At 38.4% G+C, this 24,616-nt stretch overlaps 2 protein-coding genes across 4 annotated transcripts; both read right to left on the reverse strand.

Annotated features, from left to right (window-relative positions):
• Positions 1–753: 753 nt before the first annotated feature.
• On the reverse strand, positions 754–9,305 carry gspt1l (G1 to S phase transition 1, like). Its single transcript, XM_073857143.1, is given in 14 exon segments — positions 754–1,394; positions 1,523–1,695; positions 2,233–2,322; positions 2,412–2,585; positions 2,675–2,755; positions 2,866–2,959; positions 3,050–3,190; positions 3,313–3,467; positions 5,459–5,639; positions 5,808–5,885; positions 5,979–6,012; positions 6,964–7,215; positions 7,506–7,547; positions 8,862–9,305. Coding segments are annotated over 14 exon segments (1,740 nt in total). The 5' UTR covers positions 9,058–9,305; the 3' UTR covers positions 754–1,345.
• Positions 9,306–9,748: 443 nt separating this feature from the next.
• On the reverse strand, positions 9,749–24,439 carry pdxdc1 (pyridoxal-dependent decarboxylase domain containing 1). 3 transcript variants are annotated; one of them, XM_073857139.1, is made up of 24 exons: positions 24,236–24,439; positions 23,380–23,453; positions 23,156–23,224; positions 22,926–23,000; positions 22,688–22,842; positions 22,191–22,375; positions 22,027–22,095; positions 21,721–21,799; positions 21,534–21,618; positions 20,476–20,524; positions 20,287–20,388; positions 20,034–20,159; positions 19,863–19,913; positions 18,228–18,272; positions 15,298–15,358; positions 15,040–15,110; positions 14,473–14,578; positions 13,266–13,437; positions 12,896–13,014; positions 12,695–12,820; positions 12,524–12,612; positions 11,363–11,459; positions 11,159–11,260; positions 9,749–11,066 (listed from the first exon to the last, which is right to left on the reverse strand). In XM_073857139.1, the coding sequence occupies exons 2-24, from the start codon at positions 23,451–23,453 to the stop codon at positions 10,837–10,839; spliced, it is 2,337 nt and encodes a 778-aa protein (XP_073713240.1). In that variant the 5' UTR covers positions 24,236–24,439; the 3' UTR covers positions 9,749–10,836. The 3 variants fall into 3 exon arrangements, with proteins under 3 accessions (XP_073713240.1, XP_073713241.1, XP_073713242.1); XM_073857140.1 differs by lacking the exon at positions 18,228–18,272 and having other exon boundaries at positions 24,236–24,438; XM_073857141.1 differs by lacking the exon at positions 18,228–18,272 and having other exon boundaries at positions 22,688–22,839; positions 24,236–24,397.
• Positions 24,440–24,616: the final 177 nt, after the last annotated feature.

Raw genomic sequence — 24,616 nt, forward strand, 5'->3', positions numbered from 1 at the left:
AAACACACACACGGACACACACACACACTTACATAGTCAATTTCTGTGGCATTTTGAACAGATTTCAAAATGCATCAAAAACAACAAAAAATTCTACTATTTGAAATAATATTTATTTTTAATGTGCTTTCTAATGTTTATATTAACATAAATTCACAAAATGTATCAATAAAGTAGTGATGTTAAGGAGTTGGCCACATTCAGTGAAATGAATGGGTCTCTATGGGCATCTGCTGGTCAAAATGATTTTTTTTCTAAACACCAAATGGCTGAATTCAGCACATAACATCTTGATCAATATCTAAAAACAATTTAAAACAGATTTAGATCATAATTTATGTGAATTTTTCATAAAAATTTGATATTTTTCAGGCAAGCTAATGGTGTAGTTGAGGAATTGAATGGTAAACAGGTACAAAAGTACTTCATATCTCCCAAAACACAGCATTAATGTATAGTAATGAACAAAATTATATATTTTTTGTAATCCTTTTTTAATCTCTGGGGTCATTTTTATACCCAAGGGACTATAACGTATACAGGAAAATAGGGTCTAATGAGGGTTAAGTAATTGCTACGTATACACATACCACAAACTGGGTCTAAATCATATTCTTTAAATGTATTGAAGTAAAAAAAACATGTTATTTAACAAAAGGAACACTTTTTGTTTGTTTGAAATGACTCATCACATTAGGGCAAAACCACAACACACAAGAAAATGTCTAAATCAAGGAAGAAACAAGCACAACCTTCTCATTTTTTCCCCAATTTTATATTTTATTGTCATAGAAGATGCTTTAATAATGAACACGCCCGTGCACTTGGCAAGAACGTTATGTGAACAGAGAAACCAAAATGGGAATAAGCAATGGGAGACATGTACAACCAAGATATTGACATTTTGGTTTCAATTGGTTAATCATTCTTTACTGCTCATAGATCATTTTATGTTAACAAGCAAATCTTGGTCCACATACGTTTACTGTATCTGCTGCCATTATATTTCTCTGATGGAAGCCAAAAGAAAAATTATAAAAATAAAAAAGTTTGGAAAAAGAGCTAAATCTCTTGCCATTAATCATGTGCAGGCTGACAGGGAAGAGGTCACGGGGGAAGAACCTAAAACAATGGCATCGCTGAGCTCTCAATATGAGAAAGCTGACACATGTGGACTTGATTTCATTTTCGTTTGCTTAAAAACAGATTTCTTTTAAGAGAAGTTTTTTTAAGCTGGTCTTTAGGAGGCAGAGGGGAGAGAAAGGACAGGAGGGCTATGAAGTGTGCCGCAACCGAAGCAGCATCTACCTCCACCTCTGTCAGTCATTTCAGATCAACACTGTTTTCAGTCCTTCTCAGCAACAAGTTTCAACACTTTCCCAATGGCAATGGTTTTCCCTGAAAGATGAGAAAAGCACACATTTGTAGCATTGTCTTTCTAATACAAATGATCACAAAATTCAAGGAAGAGATACCAAAGCAAGGCTTGTGACCAAAATGTGCCTTAGGAGATAACATCCGCTTCCCCTCATCTCGTAAGGTGAAGCGTCCCATCTGAGGAAAGTCTTTGAAGGTTTCAAGGCAGATGGTCCCAGCTGTTCTCAGACGAGCAATGCACACTTGGTCCTGTTTAACGAAGCGGGGTCGCGTTTTGCTCTTTTCCCCCGTCTTTTTGTCCACCAGACAGATTAAGGCCTGTAAAGCGACAAAAAAAGCAGAATCTGCTTTATGGCAAAAGCTAATGGTGCATTCACACCAGCCACGATAGAGGCGGCAAAAATGCGCTATTATCGCGTAGTTGGGCGCTTGAACATGTGAGTTTACTTGCTTCATTCGCGCGTGAAATTCTAGTCATTCGAGACACTCGCGCGGAAATTTGCGTCACAGGAGGGGCTTCTGCGACTCCGCTTGCTTCCTGTAATCACGGCACTACTACAGCAAGGTCCTGATTGGTTAACGCGGGACGGGAATCCGCTGAAGTTCAGATTTTTCAACACGCGCGTTTTCTGCAGCAATGTTCAATTTGCGCGAAACGCGCCATCCGCGCCGCAGGATGCCTAATCGCTTTGCATTGACTTAACATGTAAATCACTTGCGCTTGCCGCCTCTACCGCATCTGGTGTGAACCCTGCATAATAATTAACTAACTATTAATAAAGTAGAAACAACCTAAAAGTGAGTAAATGACAATTTAATGACCCTTTTTTTGGGAATATTTTTCATAATAATTACCGTGATTTGAACTTCTTCAATGCAGGTGTGAATATGAAGAACAGCGTTGTAACCCGGGCAGATGATTGACTTGTGTTCAATGATGACTATCTGAAAACGGCAAACAAAAACACACAATGTACAAATTGCGGAAAAACACCTCTCCGTTTCAGGTTTTAATAACAGGGAAATCCATTTACCTGGGCATCAAAGGTACGCCCAGTGTGGCAGAGGTTCTCAGCATTGCAGAGAATAAAGCCTGGCAGGATCTCCTCCTCTTCAATACCCTTAAGCCGCAATTTCAAGTTCTCACCAGGTGCAGCGTCATCCGTTTCGACGTCATCGGAAAGCAGACTCAGCACCTCCACAGTGTGCTGCACACGGTAGACACAGAAAGATATACGTGATACAGAAAGTTCAGGGTATTAAATGTAAAGGAGAAAAGCAGCTCTGATTATCTTACCCTGTTGGGCATCATCACAAGTTGCTGAGCTTTACAGATTGATCCTGATTCAAGTTTTCCCAGAACCACAGTGCCCATGTCCTACAAAGAGCCAAACGCGCATTAAACACCTCATTCACAAAAGCATTAGATATTTAATTTATGAACTATGTAGACATTTTAAATGTATTATAATTAATAATTTTAATCACCTTATATTTATCTACTATAGGTAACCTGACAGGCCCATCGCTTGATCTGTTAAGGTTTGGTAAATTGTCCAGATGTGGAATGAATGGTAACCCTCTGTCCATTAATAACAAAATAATAACAGGTGAGATTAATGATGTACGTTTAAGATGTTCTGCATAATTCAATACAGCTCAGCATACTTACGTATACCAGGGGCAGAATTCTGCCGGCTCCTTTAGATTGGCTCCAGTGAGTCCTGAACATGGCATGAAATGAACATCTTTTCTGGGATTAAACCCAACTTTCTTCAAAAACGGAACAAGTTTCTCTTTACATTCTTCGTACCTACACGGAAATAATAAAAAACAGTTGAGTTACAAACAGAAAATGTATAAATATTGAAAAAGAAAAAGTGTAAGGGAAGAAAGTGATTTTGGACATTTAAACACACAAGTGTATTTACTGACCTCTCCAGACTCCAGTTCACTGTTGGGTCATCCATTTTGTTTATAAGTACAATCAAATGCTTCACACCAGCAGTTTTGGCCAACATGGCATGCTCTCGCGTCTGACCGCCTTTCTCGAAGCCCGTCTCAAACTCTCCTTTCCTCGCGGAGATCACCTTCAGAAAAAAAATGACATCTATTAATTAGCGAATGATCAGATTACAAAAGTCAAAGCCTTTAGTCCAAACTTTAGCCTTTAGTCATTTCTATTCAAACAGCTCCCTCTACTGACTAACAATAAAAAATCACCACAGCTCCAGGTGTGCAGCAGACAGGGTTCCCACACCTTAGCTAACTTCAAATTCAAGGACCTTTCAAGGACTTTCCAAGTCCAATAACCTCAAAATCCAATAACTAAATGTGGGGACACATTTCAAGTGAGAGCAAGGTTACATCATGTTACCTTTTAAGATACATTGTTACAGTTCCCTTTCGAGGGAACTCGCGCTGCGTCACTGCAGTGACACTTTGGGGACGCCTCCAGTGGTAAGTGCGTCTGAATGTGTATATCAAATTCAACCAATGATGAGGCTTAACAACAAAGACAGGGTGACGCGGGAGCCAGGAAGTATATTCCTATCTGAAATATTGTCAAAGACTGCGTTACAGGGATGCAGGAAGTATGGCAAGGGAGACGCAGCGTCTCGTTCCCTTCTCAGGGAACAACAGTTACATACGTAACCCAAGACGTTTTCATGTGTTAAACACAACTATGCATACAGAAGATATAAGCATTTAAAGCGGACAGTTTAGCACGTGTGCTTAAAAAGTCTAGAATTTTTATGATATTATCCTACACTACAGGGAATAATATGGATTTTTTCCAGAAAACTTCTTTTTACATAAAACATAAAATAGATTCAAGCACTTTCAGTGACCTGTATCAATGTATGTATATTTTCAAAAACTTCCCAGGGCCTTGAATTTTCCCCACAGATTCACAAACTTTCAAGGACCCGTGGGAATCCTGATCAGACAGGTTATATTAAAGTCACAACGAAATTTAAAATGACTTTTTTAAGACTATTGTGGTATTTTTTTTACAAACGACTTGTGAAACTCATTTTTTTCATGTGCCCTCATAATCTTAAATCAAAAACGCGAATCTCCAATCCTCCACTTCTTGAAACAATCTTTCTATTAGAGGGTTTCATCGGTCGCACGTGCGGTGACGCGATTACTTTACTTCTGGTCTCTCTTTGTTTAATGGTCTGACTAGTTGAAAAACTGAAGTCTTGAACAAATACTTCATTGAAAATAACAAATGTTTTGGTTTCCTAAAGACGAGGGGATAATGGCGATCATGGATTATTGCTATTTGATGGTAGGTTTTGCAGCCGATCTGTTGTTTAGATTGTATACATTATATATTAAACATTTTACACAGTAATGTTAGCTCAGTGTAGTTTTATATGCTTTAGCTATGATATGAACTAAGATAATCTATGTGTTGTTATTTTGCTTGTTATCAGAAATAAACTGCTCTAGAAGGACTTTGTTGTTATTGATTCTTTGCAGAGTTTACCTCAAGTTACATTTGTTTATGTTGTTACTGCTGAAACAGTCTATACTTCCAGTAACAGGGTATGGCAGGTGGACGTGCCCGAAAAAATTGCAGTGATTAACAAATAGCAACATGACCCAACTTCAAACAATCCAATCAATTCTCTATGGTCGAAATTAATTCAAGCCCTACCTTTATGCTTATTTCAGAAGCCATTTCACTAAACTACTTCAGTTTAATTGTGACTTTTAACATCTTCAAATTAGTCACTTTTTGCCTAGAATCTGCAAAATCATACTCGTAGCATTTTTTTTCAAGCAGATTTGAGCTCTTACTCTTTAATCTTATTGGCTGCTTTATCATTTTTTGGTCAATTCTTAAAAGAAATGTTTTCTTATGAAGTTAAAAGGATGGCTAATTTATTGTTTTTGTCTACAAAAGAAATTTTAAACATTTGAACACATACCTTCAAATTAAACTATTTTAAGCTCATGAGAAATATTTCATTCTAGTGTTTCTAAACTTTTGAGCGGTACTGTGCTTAAAAATAAGTGGAAATTTTTCATGGCTGCTCTTCAATGCCTACTCAATGTTGCGACTCACCAGCACTGCCAAATCAGCCTGAGAAGCTCCGCCTATCATGTTGGGGACGAAGCTTTTGTGGCCTGGTGCATCTAGAATGGTAAAGTGCTTTTTCTCCGTCTCGAAGTATGCACGTCCAACCTCCACCGTCTTCCCTTTGTCTCTCTCCTCCTGATTTGTGTCCAGGGCCCAGGAGAGGTACCTGAAAGTCAATTTATTGTATTTTGATCTTACTGCCTATTTGCACAAAAGCAGTTACCAATTTCAGCTAACTTTTAACAAAATCTGTGTACATGACTGCCGGGCGTTTTAGCTAACTCACTTATGAACTCTCAAATTAAATATTCAAAGTTTGAAACCAAATAATTACCAAGTTTCTCTGTTCTTCTCCTTGGCTTCTTTCTCATACTTCTCCAGGGTTCGTTTGTCCACCATCCCCGTTAAATACCTGTGGAGGAGCAGAAAATGGTGCGGATATTAGAATTGATAACTGGAGGAACTCAATATCTAGCGCAAACACATCATTAAAACAGCAACTCACATGATATGTCCTCAAATAGTTGACTTTCCAGCATCTGGCAGAACAGGAGATAAGAGACAGGGTGAGGCCAAGATAGATAAAAGTTTGTCAATTGACTGTTCTCTTAAAAGTGCTTTCCATGTGGCGTAACAGTAATGAAATTTTCAATTTCTTTAAAGGGACATATCACTTTTTTTGAAAATATTTTCATTTTCCAGCTCCCCTAGATTCTTACCGTTTTGGAATCCATTCAGCTGATCTCTGGGTCTGGCGTTAGCACTTTTAGCATAGCTTTAGACCATTAGCATCGCGCTAAAAAATAACCAAAGAGTTTCGATATTTTTCCTACTTAAATCTTGACTCTTCTGTAGTTACATCGTGTATTAAGACCGACAGAAAAGCAAAAGCTGCAACTCTCTAGGCAGATATGGCCAGGAACTATACTCTCAGTCTGGCGTAACAATCAAGGACCCCGCCGCTGCAACATGGCCGCAGCAGGTGCAATGATACCACGCACTATGCGAAAACAGTCCCCTGATATTGGGGACTATTTTCGGGCAGTGCGCAATATCACTACGCCTGCCGCAGCCATGCCACATCAGCGAAGTCACTGATTATTACGCCAGTTTTTATAGTCCTAGCCACATCAGCCTAGAAAATCGCAACTTTTAATTTTCTGTCAGTCTTAGTACACGATGTAAAGAGTCAAGATTTAAATAGAAAATATATCAAAACTCTTTGGTTACTTTTTAGCGCGATGCTAATGGTCTAATCAGATTCAATGGATTGTGCTAAGCTATGCTAAAAGTGCTAGTGCCAGACCCAGAGATCAGCTGAATGGATTCCAAAACGGTAAGAATCAAATGTTTAACTCTAGGGGAGCTTAAAAATCAGCATATTTTCAAAAATAGTGGAATGTCCCTTTAAGATAAAAAACATAACTTTTGTCAATGCGTGACACTGTAAGCAGACATGCATAATGTGAAGACAACATACAAACACTAACCGACATGGCCAATAAAGACCACATTAACATGTTCCTTCTTGGGGGCATTTGGCTGTATTGGGACTACTTTGGGTATTGGCACTACTTCTTCCTCCTCCATTTCTTCCTCTTGTGGCGAGTCTTCCTCAACCGGACCACCATCTCCTCCGGGGCTGCCTCCCGGCTCAGCTTCAGCCTCGCTGGGCTCACTCCCTTTTTGTTCCCATGTGTCATCAGCTGTCATTTCCGCATCACCGTTTTCCATTGGTGGAGCTGATGGCAAAACCAACATTATAACATAACTCCACAGGATATACAAAGAACTTGCAAAGGTGTTTATCTCAAGTCAATAAGAAAAGCTTTGATCTTTTTCAGCGTTATCATTTGACTAACACAGCTGCTTTTGGTGTCAACACAATTGTTGCGTCTACACACTGAACCACAACACGGGGATTGTACGTTACTAACTCAAGCCTGACTATCAGCACCTTACTGCCAACTTGTACGTTTTACTGTTGTTGGGACGTGAAGCAAAATGTGGTTGCGTCTCAGCATTTACTTACATTCATTCTCTGACACTTTCACATTGGCATCTGTATTGGGTCCTGCAAAAAGAAACAAGGTTGACTTTTAAAGTTGTAATTACACAATACGGCCTAGTTACAAAGAACGATAATCTTAAAAGCGCAAAACGTGACCGTGTTCCAATTTAGGCATGTGCCGACAACAAACTGCCATATGTAATAACAGTTTGCGAACAGCACATCCTAGTTTCTTTGTGGTAAAACAGGCCATAGCATGAGGGACAAAAGTAAATGAAAGGAGTCTTATCCCACAACAAACACCCACGTTGTTTTTAAAAGGTATTATTTCGTGACAAGACATCATTTGGCTAAGAGGCAGGTTCTCCACCTGAAATAAATCTCTATTTAGACACCCAAATGAATAGAATGAAGTATGCACTGTGCATTTGAATATCCACACTACTTTGTTTCTTAGTTGACCTACACCCACTGATTGTTACTTTATAGTTTCAAATGCATTGATGTATGTTTATGCAAATTTTAACTGGGGAAGAAAAACTGATAAGATCTTACCATAAAACTGTGTGCATGCTACAGTGAACTTTCTACGAAACCTGCAATGTGTACCTTATAAACACACTAAAGTCTTCAAGTAAAACAACTTTGACAAAGACTGCAAGTAGAAGTTAAGACACTTGCTGTAGTACACATTTATATTATAGTGTGATATAGAAGTTTTATAAAATAACTGATGTCAATGTCACACCAAAAACAACAGAGCTCGTGGGGGTACATTATGTTTGCAGTAAACAACAGAGATGGGGGCGAATCACCCCTTTACATTTAAATAAAACAATATAAACGAGGTATTACCCAACAAAGAAAATTACTTATACGTGCTTATTCACCTGTAATATTACTAATGACTTAGTTTCGACAGCAACCTTGGGCGCCTTTTGTGCGAGCATTGATAAAAATGCAGTCACATGACTTAGTTTAACCAACTTATCCTGCTAACCACCTAAAACGATTTAAACTCCAGAGAGACGTGGGTTATTAAAATGGCTTAACTTAGCCTTCCAGCACTTTCATACTCAAGCGTCCACCCAACTGATTCACTCGCCTTTCTTTCTACTAAAATATGTATTACGGTCTCGTTAACGTGTTATTTAATTAGTCAACAACTTATATAATCCGAATTCTTAACTTTTATACTATGGCACGTGAAATGCGAACACGCTGGCCTCGTTTCCGCTTCAAGTCGCCGATCGTAACTGTAATGTAGCATCGATGCTAACCAGCTGCGGCGAGCTCATGCGAACAAGCGTGTGCGCGGCTAACAGCTAGCGCGCCGACACCACGTTAAATAACCGGCGAACTTAACCGGGAACTCACCCACTGACTCCTCCGTTTCCGCCGAGTCCTTCTGCAGGAAGGATGGAATGAATTCTGCGGCGTGTACGTTGGGGACAAACGGCTTGGCGTCCACGTTTAGGTGGGCACTAAACGCGTTGGAAAGTTGCACGTCGACCTGGGCCTCGCCATCGTCCTCCTGATCCCAGGAATCAGGGGCAGTGTCTCTCGCGTCCATCGCCACACAGCTGTTACTCAGACACACTTTAAAGCCACAAACGCGATCGCTTTCGTGTCTGGCCTTAACCGTCGTTAAGGTCGCCCCTCACGTCGTCCAAACTTTCTGTTCGTGGCGCGTGGCCTTCTCCCAGTTTTGTTAAAATCAAACAGCCGGTGTCTCTCAGCAAGGGGCGAGAGAAAGGGAGGTTTGACTAAGCACTCGGAATGAGTCCTCGTGTGCGCTGACGACAGCCCTGACCTCGTGGAGCAATACCGTGTGGACTTCTGGGAAATGTAGTTCGTTTGGTTCAGGAAGACCGTAGCGAGTATCTGAGCGAGTTCGATCATAAAACTACATTTCCATTATACAGATACATCGATCGTTTTGGTGACCTCTTTTTAAAACTACAAAATAACAAATTTTCGCCCAAAGACGCAGAAAATATATAAAAATGTAAATACATTTAAATTAGGATTTAAAGATAAAGTTATTAAAATTACATTTGCTTTCAATAATGTGACAAAGCAGCAGTTTATCAGGATATCTAAAAACTTTTAAAAAGTAACTCGGACCTCTTATTTGTTTGCTTTAGTAGTATTTTCTTTATTGTCATTTACACAGTAACTCGTTGTAAAATAAAATTATTGTAATTATAAAAGCCACTTTATTCTTGCTTTTGACACATGATTTTCAAGTCAGTACTCCTCTCCCCAAAGATATCCCAAATATTTATTGCACAATTTAAAACAAAATCATTTTAAAGAAAACAGATGAGCAGATCTACAATTATATTATTAAGTAAGGAAGCACAGTTACAAAAAGAGCACTTGATGCCCCCAATCCCCCCTCCAAAAAATAAAAAATAAACGGATGGATGTAATCTAACAGTAGTGATTAAATAATTTTATGGATGGAGTATTCACACAATGTTCCTATGCTGATTATTAATTTTGTGTGCTAAAACATTCAACGTTTTTGAACAACATATAAGAATCTTCATTTCGGTACATAACATTGATTTAACCTTCATAAGCATCCAAAAATGTAACAATTACTCAAAGAAACATCTCTGAAACATTCTTCACAGTGAGAGCAGTATAATAATCATTTCAAAGCCAAAAGTGGTGGATGGAAATCTGTGGAATTACAATGGAATTACAGCAAGTTTAAACATAGCAAATGTTACACGTGTAACCTAATGTCCTCCAAGGAATTGTTTAAAGAATAAATAAATATTCAGTTGTTCTGATTAAAGTGTGACATTATGTACATAAAAGTGCAATAAGGCTGTCATTTCATTAGAAACAGCTGCATGAGCCTTTAAACATCACAACTTTAAAGCAACTTTTTGCAAACATGACATTTTGTCAACCGTTTCCGAACAGTAATCATGATGGCAAGGTGAAAACACCCCATTCGATGTGTAAATAAAGTGTGCAGAATACCAGAAAACTATAGATGGAATAAGGGAAAGCATCCTAAACCAAAATCTGAAGTAAACTGAAGTCACCCATAAAGCAAGGATATGGTGGCAGTGCGCATTAAGAATTTTGGGGAGACCCCTTGAAATTAACCAAAATATAAAAATCTGCAATTGCTTATTTAATCAGTAAAGTAGTTAATGTTAGATTTGGAAATATATTTAAACCATACTGTGAGGAAATTCCAGTGTTTTTGCATTTAAAGCTGCTTCATTCCTTAATTTTAGAGGTGGCTTGCTCAAGGCATCAAGGTCACAGATGCACATTCCTCTGTAATACAGCGCTCAACTGCACTGACATCCACCTAAGAATGGTCTTATCTAAGTGTATCAACACTCTCTGTGTTTTGACCCTCGGGTACACGCTGATCTGACGATGCAGTTTCCTCTTCTGTGTGTGAAGGATGCTCCTGAGGGACCTCTGCCACATCCTCATCAGCAGCCTGGATGGGTGCCGTCTCCCTGAACGATTCCTCTAGCTGGCCAACAGAGCTGGTATCACTGATAGAATCCGATCCTGCCCCGTGACGGCGGAAAAGTTTTTGGCCTGTGAATCACATGGCATGATAAACATGGTTAAACATCTATGCGTGTTCCCCATCACATTATATTTTACCACATGATTGTAACAAGATGTACCTGGTAACCGTTTGATAGTGGACCTTGATGGGGATTCAGGGGAAGACTCTTTATTCATCTGGGCTTTAACCGAGTACACGGGCTCAGTGCTGTCCAGTGAACCTGTGGAGGAAATACAGGTTACATTGTAGAAACTAAAACTAGTACAATTAGACTGAAGTTACCTTAACAGTTTAACTAGAATCCAATCTTATTAATCTATACCTTCAGCCAGGTTGAAAGTCCTTCCTTTTACAGAAGCCTGCACCGGAGAGAACCAGTTGAGCACAGAGCTCACCACAGGGATCTGTCGAAGTACACCCTGCCAAATAAATAGAATAAAAAAATCACATGACTATCATTAATCATTTCAGACTTAAAAAACGTATATTATTTAATATTTAAAAAAGGAAATGTTTTCTATCCAAAACATATACAGTTGTATTCAAAAGCCTTGGATCACTAGTGACAATTAATTCATCCAAAAATGAAATTCTGTCATCATTTACTCACCCTGTATGATGTCTTATAGGACAAGTACGGTATTTTACACTTAAAGCCCTGTTTTCAGATTGTTTATGATGAAATAGAACGGTTTTGACTGAAATTTGGACATATGATGCTGGCCCGAGAATTTTCGGGTGTTTATTGTATCACCTCCCACCTCTACAATGGGTGTATAGGTGCACTAAAACAATCCTTTCTAAAATGCATTAAACTTTCGTTTACAAAGACATGAAACTCACCGAGTGGTCAGGGGTGTTCACTGATATGCTCACACAAAAATTGCTGCAAAAGATTCTTTCCAACAGCTGTTTTAGCATTCGTTGTAAACTTGTGGACCTATTTTTCCAAACGCCTCACACCTGTATATACTTCCGCTGAGAGCTTGAATAAAAGACACTCCAGCCCAGTTGGTGGCGATAATCCGCCTTTGCCAATTGCAAGAATACAAACAAAGTTCCTGGAGCGGAGTAAAAGTCAATGGAGTTGGACAAAAACTACGATAAAACAGCTGTTGGAAAGCATCTTTTGCAGCGATTTTTGTTTGAGCATATCAGTGAACACCCCTGACCACTCGGTGAGTTTCACGTCTTTGTAAACAAAAGTTTAATGCATTTTAGAAAGGATTGTTCCAGTGCACCTATACGCACATTGTAGAGGTGGGAGGTGATAGAACAAACACCCAAAAATTCTCGGGACATCATCATATGTCCAAATTTCAGTCAAAACGGCTCTACTCCATCACAAACAATCCGAAAACAAGGCTCCAAGTGCAAAACACCGAACCTGTCCTCCAAAGTTTGTTTAGTTAAATTTTTTCTACTTATCTCCTGATTTTCTCTGTGTTTTAGATGCTATAAATGTAGACACACACAAACTCACCTCCTCCATAAGCTTCTCTTCATTGGCTTTCTGAAGCTGCAGCTCAGCCTCCTGAATGCCTTTTCTTACTACTTCTGTCATGTTCTCGAATAACTAGTAACAAACATAATTATTACTAATTTATTGGGTTCTCGCTACAGTTATAAGAAATTGCTTAGTGAAAATCAGTGCATAACTTTCCACTTTCCTCTATGTCTCTGCCAAGACATACAATAGTTTCCACCAACTCTGCCACATCCAGGTCTTCTGTTGCCATTTCAATGAATATGCAATTTTTCTCCTCACAAAACTCTGGGCCTGCACACAAGACAAGAGTTCACAAATGATACGAACTGCGGCGGTGGTATAACCACAGCATCATCAGTCACATACCAGTAGAGAAGTTCAAGTCTGTATCCAGCTCCTTCAGCTTCTTAAGCAAGTCACTGTTGACTCTCTCCACCCTCTTTTGTCTCTTGTCTTCATCAAGGTCTGTGTTTCTGGGCTCATACCTGATAAAAGAAAAAGAAATTATTTTTCTTCACTGAGACTAATAATAAAGTCTAACAATAAAGTCACTGTATCCTTTTTGCTGTGGCTCAACTGGTACAATGTCAAGGTTATGGGTTTAAATCATAGGGAACATACATATTGATCAAATGTTTATCTTGAATGAACAGTAAGTAGTGGGTTCGAACCCCTTTAGATAAATGCACTTTGGATAAATGCATTAATTCGTTTTGACCTCAGAACTGACTCATACCTCACACCTCCTAACCCGGGCCAGCTCAGGTCTTCAATGTAGGAAAGTGAAGCTTGTTGCAACACCTCATCTTTGAAATCCTGTCTGAATCGCATGGTATAACTCATCACGGGAATCATCTGCGCCAGCTTCTCCACCAGTGCAGCCACATCATTCTCCTGAGTGCCAAGCACTACACACACATAACACAGTGTGAACAAATCAATGAATAAGGGTCTTATAAGAAATATATCTATCATTAATACATGTGTCACTTTATGGCAACTGGTAAAGTATTGCATTAGCAGCATAAACGTCATAATAAGTTTGATTCCCAAGGAAAATATAAACTACAAAATGGGTAGCTTGAATGCACATTAAGTTGCCTCGGATAAAAGGCATCTGCCAAATGCAAATTCAATTAAACTGTGATTGTAGCACAAACGACAAGTAAACCCCCCTTGGAAAAAACATCAAGACTATAAAGCATCATATAGAGCATCAATAAAGCATCAATAGTGCTTACACTGCAAAAAAATACTTTCTTGCTTAGCATTTTTGTCTTGTTTTCAGTAGAAATATCAAAAATTCTTCAATGAAGATGTAGAATTTAAGTGAATTTGTGCTTAAAGGTGCAGTGTGTAATTTTTAGAAGGAGTTTTTGACAGAAATGCAAAATAATATACAAAAATATATTATCAGGGGTGTATAAAGACCTTTCATAATGAACCATTATGTGTTTGTTATCTTAGAATGAGACGTTTTTATCTACATACACGGAGGGTCCCCTTACATGGAAGTCGCCATTTTGGGCCGCCATGTTTCTACAGAAGCCCTTAACAGACAAACTTTTTTTACTAATTTGTCTCCGACGATGACATGTTTGTCCGGTGGTGGCTACAGTAGCTTCTCTATGTGTTTCAAAAGCAAGGAGTGAGCAGTGGACTGAGCCATTGGTTGCAATTCACCACCTCACCACTAGATGCCGCTAAAATTTACACACTGCACCTTTAAAACAAGCAAAAAATATCTGCCAATAGGGTGAGAAAAATATTCAAAAATATATATTTTTGTCTAAAACTTGACTTATTTTCTTAGGTCATTTTGCATCAAGAAAATACATATTGATTTAAGAATTTTTAGATATTTCTACTGAAAACAAGACAAAAATACTAAGTAAGAAAGTCATTTTTTGCAGTGTAATTACTGTGCCTCCCAAAAGTCATACCTGCAGCGGTCATGAGGGGGTTAAAACGAACACATGTGCCTTCATCTTCCAGTTCCACCACATCCACACCACAGATAGGCACCTGCTGTGCCAACTGCTCACCCAACTGATAAATCAGATCAAAAGCAGTCGTGTCATTCTTTGGTAGGGAAAGACTCTACTAACCACAGCATTTCATAGAGGAAATACCAGATCGTGCATGGCAACAATTCAAAAGTTTTTTTTTAATCTGTAATCCCTTAAAAAGATAAAATTGTGAAAAATACTGTGATAATAATTTGCAATACAGACAACTACATAAATGGAAAAAGACCACACACACTTCAGTATGCAAAAATCACAATATGATATGACATTATGATAAAAATTATAGCCTTGCAACTTGTTTTTATGTTTATAAAGACCAAATCCAGCAAATCTAAAGCTAAAATGATATATAATATACTTTAATTATACACTGAACATTGCAAAGATTACCAATTCATTCGCCATAAAATTATAAACAGTTAAACCTATTTTTTATTTTAAGGGCATGATATAGTGTTTGTTGGTGAGAGAAGCATTTACCCATCTGTTAAGAGCATCAAGAATTTCTTTCTCCTGCGAAAAATATTCGTCTATTGAGCCGCCACTTGATGCTGAAAAAGAAAACATTTTGCCACTCATCAAATCCTACCTGCAATCTATATTTTATTTTATTATATACCACTTTTCAATTGTTCATTGTTTCAAATCAACTTTATATGAATATAATATATAATATTTATTTATTTATTTTATACAAACTATAAGTAACAACAGTCTTAATTTAAATGAAAAACTCACGTGTACGGTTTTCCTGTGAAAATCTGAACACCACCACGGGTGAATTCAGTTCATCCTCCACCTACAAGCATCACAGACACAGAGGGTGGAGACAGAGTCTAATAAAACTGTGACACATTCAAAAAACAGCACAGAAGATTTTTATGTCATGCTGTGAGAACTAACATGTTATTGTGACATTGGTTAAGTATTAAATGTTTTGATGCAATGTCATGGAGAGGCTTTTTGTTTGCTAGCTACTGGTTCGACAGGTCAGTCTGAACAATGTAGCACATGACCTAAAGTCATGCATTACTGCTGAAATGTGATGCTGGAACCTTTGTTATAATTAAGGCTAGCTTGTGAACATAAAACTCAGTTACTGCAGAAATGTCCACTATTAAAAATTAAATTAGATTATTAAACATTTAGATTACCTTCGTAAATAATGCCATTACTATTACTTAAGACTATGAATAAAGGTTTAGCCACCACGGATTAAAAATTTAGTAGGTAAAACCTTAAAAAAATCAAGCGATCGATTTCAATAAAAATAGTTTTCTGCCTTAAAGGTGTACTCAGCAATTTGGTGTTTGTGTTGCTCTGGCTGATATATTAAACCACCTATGTAAAAGCTTTAGTTTCAGTATCTAATGCCATTATACAAATGCCTGTTTATAGTTAGCCATGATTAATTGAATCTTAAGTCCAATAAAATGGTTACAGAAATAAAATAATATTGGTAATATCGAGTAATATCTGGCTGTGATCTCAAGATATCGACCGCTGTAAGGATCCATGTAAAATGAAACATAATTCGATTTGTCACCTAATGTGAATTTATTTTTTACATTTTTTATTTAACTTTCTGTACATTTCTGCATTTACTAGACAGGACAGTAGGAGTTCAAACAGGACATTACACACTAGTCCCTTTCACACATACACTCTTTACTGGTAATTTACTGGTAAATTGCAGTTAACAGATCATGTGTGAACAGAACCTTTCCGGTAAATCAGTGCTCCCAATTTACCAGTAAGACAGGTTGTAAGATTACCAGTAATTTACCGGTAAACGCTGTGTGTGAACGAAAATTATAGGATTACCGGCATTTAGAACGGACGACGTCAGACCGTGCTGACAGCTTCGGGCCAATCATAGCGTTTTAATACAGATGACGCGTTTACCCCCGCACTGTTTACTGACGTTTCCACACACATGCTGCTTGAAAGTTGAGCACACCTGCAGTTTACGTCCACATTTCTTACCAAAGTTGTTAAAAACCTCTCTGTGAAGCCTAAAGTGCAAACAGTACTGATGTTAAAAACGCATTTTCGGTTTGACGTCGTCTCATTCAATGTTGTTTGGTCATGAGCAACTTCGCGACTGTTTACCACAGACGTGAAAACAACAAAATACGGACCGTGGATATGAACGACGTGGATTGTTTACAAATAAAACACTGAGCTCGCCGCGTGCTACAGGTACTTCCGCTTTCTCAACGAATTTACCGGTATTTTGATACTGATGTGTGAATGATGTCTTACTGGTAAAATAACGGAACGCCACTGCGTGTGTGAACAACACATTTTTGTATTTACTGGTAAATTCATTCTGGTAAATTCATGGTAATTTACCAGAATTACTGTGTGAAAGAGGCTACTGTCAGAATAAGATGCTTAATAAATGGCCCAAGTTGTCACTCTTGCAGTACCCTTTAAAAGGGTCCTAATACTGTATGTACCATTTAGGTAAAGATATATATACATTTGGTACCAATATGTACCTTTGATGTACTAATATGGCCTCTTTGGTGCAAAGGTGTGGGGACCATTTTGGCTTTTTTGAGTTGCAGAAGTCAGTATTTGGCATCGAATTTACGTTATGCTAAGTAGTAGTTATGGGTGCTATGCAGTGGACCTAACTGTATATCGATGTGGTGCCCACAAGACTATAGTTCTGACATTATACCACGGACCTACTGAATGCTGTATTCTGATTGGCTGAGAAATGTTTAATGGGTGTTGATTATTTTTCAATAACCGCACACCTAACCTTTAAAATGTCTTAAAAATAGGCACCAGAGTAATATTTTTAGTAAGCGTGGTATAAGCGGAATAATTGACTCCGGTCCTCTAAATTATTTGAAAATAATGCACACCTGTGGTACATTACCACCTTGGGTGTGCATTATTTTCTTATAATTCAACGGCCCGTCGTCGTAATACATATCTTTGCGTGTATATCTTTGCATTGACTGAAATTACTGAGTGCACCTTTAGGCCCCATAAACAAAATAAAGATTTGCATTTAGTAACAATTTACCTTTTTGGGGTCTCCTATCACAATAAATATCTTAACATTGAACTGCAGTTCCTGTTTTCAAATCTAACTTATGAATACCTTTATACCAAACAAACTCGACAAGTGTTAGTGTTAGACACAGGATCATCGCCCTAAAATTTTCCTCCATCACTCACAAATGCCATATTGAAGTTCCCTTTCCATTTCACCATAGTGAGGTCCAGCACTGATGCCCAACAAGTCATCAAGCTTTGTGAAGTGACATTTACTAAATGTATTTTGCACATGCCTGTAGCACTGGTAGGCCTTTAGTTGAATAAAAGCCTTTCAACTGAGCACCAGCACTTATGGGTGGACATGGTGAGGGAGGGAACAGTGAAAAAAACAGCGCGAGTGAAGGGGGAGGAAGTGGAGTGGGATCAAGCAGGCAGAGGGTTGGTCCCACCTACAATAGAGAGTATAAGAGAGCCCAGCACGTCCCGCAGCGAGCCCCCGGAGATGAGAGGGACCCGGGAGTGACACACCACATCCTGAAACCAAGGCACCCACGCTCACTACCACGCTAATGTTTAAGAGCTGCACACATTGCTGACGGTCACAAAACCACAGCGCCAAACACATATATGATGAACACTCTGCTCTTTACCATGTGCAAAGCCTCGACGAGAGACACTTCACTGTCAAGGATATCCTAATGGTGGTGACACAGAACAGAAGTGTTTGCGTGTAAGATTTAGGCTTATGTTTTCTTATTGAATGGGAAAAGTGGGCCACTAACAGGGAGAAAGGAAGTGTTTAAAATATTAAATAAATAATGCAAAACTGAAATTTTGCCATCATTTAGATCTGTCTGGGTTAATACATTTGTAGAATATTATGACATATACTCCAACCAGTCTTGGTGGAAAATCAAAAAATAAAAGCAATTTACAGCAAAACTGTGTGTTACGTATTAATGGTGAGGAAATTATCAGTAGTAACCACAATTTTACTGTGAACTATTTGGCTAAATAAATATTAAACATTAAAGCATGTCCTAATGTCATACAATTGCACTGAATTCACCAAACCAGTTATACATTAAATTGCTTTTATGATCAAAAGAAGCTCAGTCACACAAACATCATAAGGTAAATAAATGATGACACAACTATTATTTTGGCTGGACGATACAAATAAAGTACAATTTGTATACTAAATTTATCATTAATCTATTCTAAATGCCACATCCAAAATGTTTTTGCAATCAATGTGATGTTTTTTTGTTGAAAATGTATAAAATGTCTGCCATTGTTAAAGGGATAGTTCACCTACAAATGAAAATTCTGCCGTTTATTCATCAATATCACGTTGTTACAAAACCTGTATACATGTCCCTGTTCTGATAACAATGAAGAAAGATATTTTGAGGAATGTTTGTAACCAAACCAATCAGAGGCCCCATTGACTTCCATAATATTAAAGAGGACATTTCACAAGACTTTAACATGTCAAATAAATCTTGGGTATCCCCAGAGTACATATGTGAAGTTTTAGCTCAAAATACCATATAGAAATGTATTATATCATGTTAAAATTGCCACAGGTATAAGCAAAAATGTGCTGTTTTTGGGTGTGTCCTTTTAAATGCAAATAAGTTGATGAAATGCAAACACTGATCGCCATGATGGTGGTTTGTTGAGACTGAAACTCAATTGTGCTGTCATTTATTCTCTCTGCACTAAATGGCAGTGCCATGGTTGGATAGTTCAGATTAAGGGGATGTATTATTCTAATATGATCCTCTTCTGACATCACAAGGGGAGACAAATGTGTGATTTTTTCACATGCTTGAGAAAGTTTTGGTAAACCAAAGTTACTGGTTTGATCTTTTTCACATTTTCTAGTTTGATAGAAGCACTGGGTATGCACTTATAGCACTTAAACAAGTCCGATTTTCATGATATGTCCCCTTTAAAAAGAGAATACCATGGAAGTCAATAGGGGCTCTATCTCCATTTTGTGTTCATCAGAACAAAGACACTTATACAAGTTTGTAACAACATGAGAGTGAGTAAATGATGACAGAATTTTCCATTTTTGGGTGAAATATCCTTTTAAGGATCTCACAAAAACTATAAACAATACAGTGAGTAGACCACCAAGTCTGAACAGAGACTTCTAAAGTTATTCCTCTTGTTACTCCCAAATCTTTTCCTGTGTACATACAGTAATTATTTGTGGTGACTGTGGTCTATCCCTAAAGGACTTTGGGCAAACAGATCAGTAAAAAATTACCTACCGAGGTTTTTATTGAAGCCAGTGTCTTTAAATGCTCCAACAGCTGTTGACTCTACAGAGAAACAGATCAATTGTGTCCAATGAGGTCACAGTAATATTGCAGGAGTGATAAAGCACTTTATGTATGATGCAGTCTATCGGATTATCTAAACGACTATGGAAAGGTACTCACTAGCTGCGAGGCATGCCTAATCTTCTCGATAATCCCATCATGACCAAGGTACTGCAGGGACAGCCAGAGAGGAAGGGCCCGCAACTTCTCTACTGGTTGGCTGGTTGTCAGACCAGCTGCTAGAGACTGCCGCCATCAGGCAGGGAGGACAAAAAGCATGTAGTGTTTGAACAAAAGCACAAAGTATGCTCATCCACCATAATCCAAATACATCTTTTTTTTTCTTTGGTATATTATTAAACTGTCCACTGACCAGGGCAGGATCATCATGTCTGTAAAGAGTGACTGCAGGCACAGCGGGCAGGCCCAACCACGGTCCTGGTGTTAACGTCATACTATCACATTTGCTGGCCGCCTTGAGAATGAGGGAGAGAAAGAAACAAATGAGCATAGTTTAAAACAGATAAAAAACTCAATCTAACTGCAAAAAACACCAACATACCATGACCGTCGAGGAGGCTTGACCAAGAGCAAGCGTTGCCAAATTCACCCTAGAACAGGGAACAAAGTCAAAGGCAGACTTGAACATAAGGTACCAAAGACTGTGCTGTGTAATCGTAAAAATGATTTAGCTGTGCTTTATTCACGATACAGCACTACCCTCGAGTACCTTATTGCTTTTATAAAATGGTTACCACACAATACGAATATTAAAGCAAAAAATGTGAAGCAGCCCAACTTTCATAAAGTAAAACTACTAAAGCTTTTCTTCCGCTGGAAAAAATAGTCCCTGATCAACTGTAAACAACAACAACAAAATGTTTCAAACGTTTACGCTGCTAAGGGTTTTACTGTTATTGACCAATCAGAATCAAGGACTGGAATAAACCATTTTATAATTAGAGTTGATGTAGAGTTAGGTAGTAATTATTTAAGTTATTTTTTCGCCATAAACCAAATGGGAATAAAGAATGGGCTTTCTTGCAAGGGAACCAGTTTCACGCTAACTCTTCCAGGGTTGGCCCACAAAAATACGTCATCCCTGCGGCACTCTATTACATCTAAAGTCTTTTATACTATATATACTATAAAACAGTGGCGGCTCGTGACTGCTCATCTGAGGGGCACAAATTCAAAATATGTGTTCTGAGTGTCATGTGTGTTGCTCATGTTTTTAAAATATTTGTTTGTTGCGTCATGTGAACCATGTGCATCACGTGTTTTGTCAAAATAAGTGCCTGCTGCACACGCGTCAAAACCGTTTGTGATAAAAGAGACGCTCACGTTCACAAAACACACGCAAGACACTCCCTTAACAGTAAACTATGCCGTAAACAGCATATCTTTTATCATAAACCCTTACTGACAAGACACGTGATGCACATAGGATCACTCGACGTGCAGAACACAAATTTTGAAATTAAGAACCACACACATGGCGGGCTACATACATGTTGTGACAAACTTCGCATTGAGTGCCCTCGAAAAAAATAGTCACCGGCCGCCAGTGCCACGTGTATAAAAGATATAAAAGACACTACAAAAAGGCATGATACTGACCCCTCAACATGGAGCCACATGTTGTACTGAGCACAGAGCTCTTTCAGACGGTTGAGTTTGTCTGTATGACCGGCACCCGGCGTTCCTGTGAACACAATTTAATTTTAGGGACCGCTTGCAGGTAATCATCAAATGCTATAAAAAAACCCGAATTGTTTGCATTACTAATGAACAGTAATAAACTGACCAGCATTCGCTATCAACAGTAGTGGAAGCTTCCCTGCCTCTCGGTCATCTTTAATGAGCTTGTCAAGGAGAGCGACATCCTGTGAAAAGACAGTTCAGCAAAAAACATCTTCATACAAATCTACATGCACTATATTTCCAAGTTATCCAAATCCACTGCCATCTTTGTGTAAGGAACAGAAACAAAGACACAAAATCTGAATAAAATCTGAAATCATTGTGTCTGTCTTGTTTTGCATATGCAATAAGGCATTTATTCAGTATTTGGTGAAAGTGTAATATTTAAAATATCCAAAAACTTTCCTACCATTTGGTGTAGTGAGCCAAACATGGTGTTACAGGGCACAATACAAAGACTTGACAGAGGTAGACCCAGCTGAAAAACAAACAAAATGTTCACAGCCTTCTGGTAATAAAGTGTATATATCAGATTATGTGGCATAGACAAATGATTTAGAGGTGACATTGTACCTGGCTGCAGAGATGTTGTCCCAGGCCAGGTCTGCATGCAGCACTTTGGTAAATAACAGGCTGTTTAGAGCTGAGCACAGTAAAGCCTTCAGTAGCGTAGTCTTCGTAATGAGTGTTTATAACAAACCGACACACTTTCAGCAGCCCATCACGATCATCTTCGTGGTAGTAAGCCGAGCCGTTTTCATATCTATACAAAAAAGTATCGAATAAAACATTTGAATGGTGTTTTACACAATCGAAAAGTATTGATGGGTGTACACTGGTGAAATTATCTCTTGTATCACATGTCATTGTAATAAAACTCAATGTTTTTCCTCCTAAGCCATTTAAGCAAACACACTGCCAATAAAATTTACTGAGGTGAACCAATGGCCGACGGTGAAACCTGTTATTTTATGCTGTGAGCCAAATTTACATTACTATTAGTAGTGACAGTATCTCAAAAGCATTTATATGCCTTTGGAAAGAGCAATCGCCCAGAAACTAAACTCAGGCATATTTGAAAATCCTGCAGAGCCAGAGAGTGGTATCCGACAGGATGCGTGTGGTCAGGTTTCTCATTCTCTCTCGATCCAAGATAGATATATATGCAGCCAGACTGTGTCCCAATAGAGCCATGTGTCCCTGTTCTCCGACATACTGCATCCTGCTAAAACACAATCGTTGTTTTTACAACATGCAGACGGTTCACACGTGGTCTCTCCATGGATGCAATTTAACATTGTGCCCTACCGATGACTCTGTTGGTCATCTTCTCCATGCATCAGGTTCTGGACTAGCTGTAGTACGCTTACAACATCCTGTCCACTGCAGGGAAAATATAAAAAAAGACAAAAGATAATAATGCCAGTCAGAGGTGTTTGAAGCTAGCTTACACATACTGACCAAAGCTCAAGAAGGCTGATGAAAGTGCACATATGCGTTGTAATTTTTAGTGTAAATGTAAACAGTAGTCTACTTACTCTCCTTGTAAGGGTCCCGGGATGTCTTTCCAACTCAACTTTCTTTTATCTTTCACCTGTTCTTTCTCCCTAAATATATACACAGACAGCATATAAGAAAAAATACAATAAACACCAAGTATATTTTTTTGATGTACTGTCAACATAATCACAAAATGGGTTCTCAAAGTAGAAGCGAATGACAAAAAAAATCAATAAATATTAAATATAGGATGAAATCTTACAGTTTCCCACTTTCCAAAATCTTCATGGCATCAGAGAGATGGTTCCCCATCTCAGCAAGTGTAGAGTCCATCATCTACAATTACAGGATAAAATGTAAAATAATTAATGTGGGCAATATATGTAACATTTAAGAGCTCACAAACTTGATGACAGTGACTTGTCTAAACATTGCATGTCCTGTCTGTCACAAAAAAAATTATTCCTCAGGCATTTACAAGCCATCACACCTGACCTGTGGGACACATTTAGGCCCATGTACTGTAATAATAATTGGGCATTTGGGCAACTGTTATTTGGCTCAATAATCGACTTAACATGTGTTTCTATTTAAACATGGAGTCCATCAAAACCCTCTATCTGGAATTGTTCACAGTAACACTAAGATACTTGATATTCAGGATACAGAGTGTTTGTACTAAAACCTGTCGAATGACAAGCCTATCACGTCAAGTCATTGGTCTGAGCCGCGAGCACATCCACATCAGACTGAAAAGCATTTCTTGTTCTCGTGCGCTCTAACACAACCAGTTTGTTTTAAGCACGACCCTTTCATTTTCTGAATATTTTGACGCAGGAGGTGATATGGGCCAAGAAAACTCAAACTTTAAACAATGTGCTTGCAGGTGTCTATCAATATCTTTGACAACGTTCTTTTTCTTCAACACAGCATCATTTACCGGACAACTGTACATTAAAGAGACTAGTAAGAGCAATGGGCTAGATTTGTATGATTCGGCTGTGTTCCGCATCATCCTCTCTAATGACAGCCTGGCACTGATAGGGAATACGCTTCCTGCACTCCATTCAAATGTACGAGTCCTTCAGGAAATGAAATGCTCATCAGTTTTACGTTACCTTAACCGGTGGCTTATCCGTGCAATGATGAAAATCGAGTCGCAGGGACTTTCTGCGTCCCTGTGCGTCGTCGCGGGCTGTATATTTTAGAGGATAAAATCCAAAAAGCACAAAATTCCTGCGTTCGTTCCCTTGTCTATCGACATTTGTGTAGTCAATTGAACGGCGTTACTTCCTGGTGTCATGTCATGCCTCTCCACGCTGGCAGCGCTGACGTAGGCTGAAACCACGCCCCCTTGTCAGTTTTGCAAAATATCAATAGCTAATCGCAGCGTTGAGGAAACAATAAAAATAAACATTATTTATTTAATTAACAATTTTATATATTTAATTTAATAAAAAAAAATTAATAATAATACCAAGTAAATATCAATGTCATAA

The sequence above is a fragment of the Misgurnus anguillicaudatus genome, chromosome 19, assembly GCF_027580225.2.
Source record: "Misgurnus anguillicaudatus chromosome 19, ASM2758022v2, whole genome shotgun sequence".
NCBI lineage: Eukaryota > Metazoa > Chordata > Actinopteri > Cypriniformes > Cobitidae > Misgurnus > Misgurnus anguillicaudatus.

What these genes read in the sequence shown, in the direction of transcription:
- pdxdc1 (XM_073857139.1), bottom strand. Translation starts at nt 23,453, where the DNA reads ATGATGGACTCTACACTTGCTGAGATGGGGAACCATCTCTCTGATGCC. An exon ending in AGAGGAAAGTGGAAAGTTAT is followed by an intron (nt 12,613 to 12,694) that starts GCACTGATTTTC and finishes GTTACTAGTTAT; the next exon opens with TCGAGAACATGACAGAAGTA. An exon ending in CACTATCAAACGGTTACCAG is followed by an intron (nt 11,067 to 11,158) that starts GTACATCTTGTT and finishes TGTGATTCACAG; the next exon opens with GCCAAAAACTTTTCCGCCGT.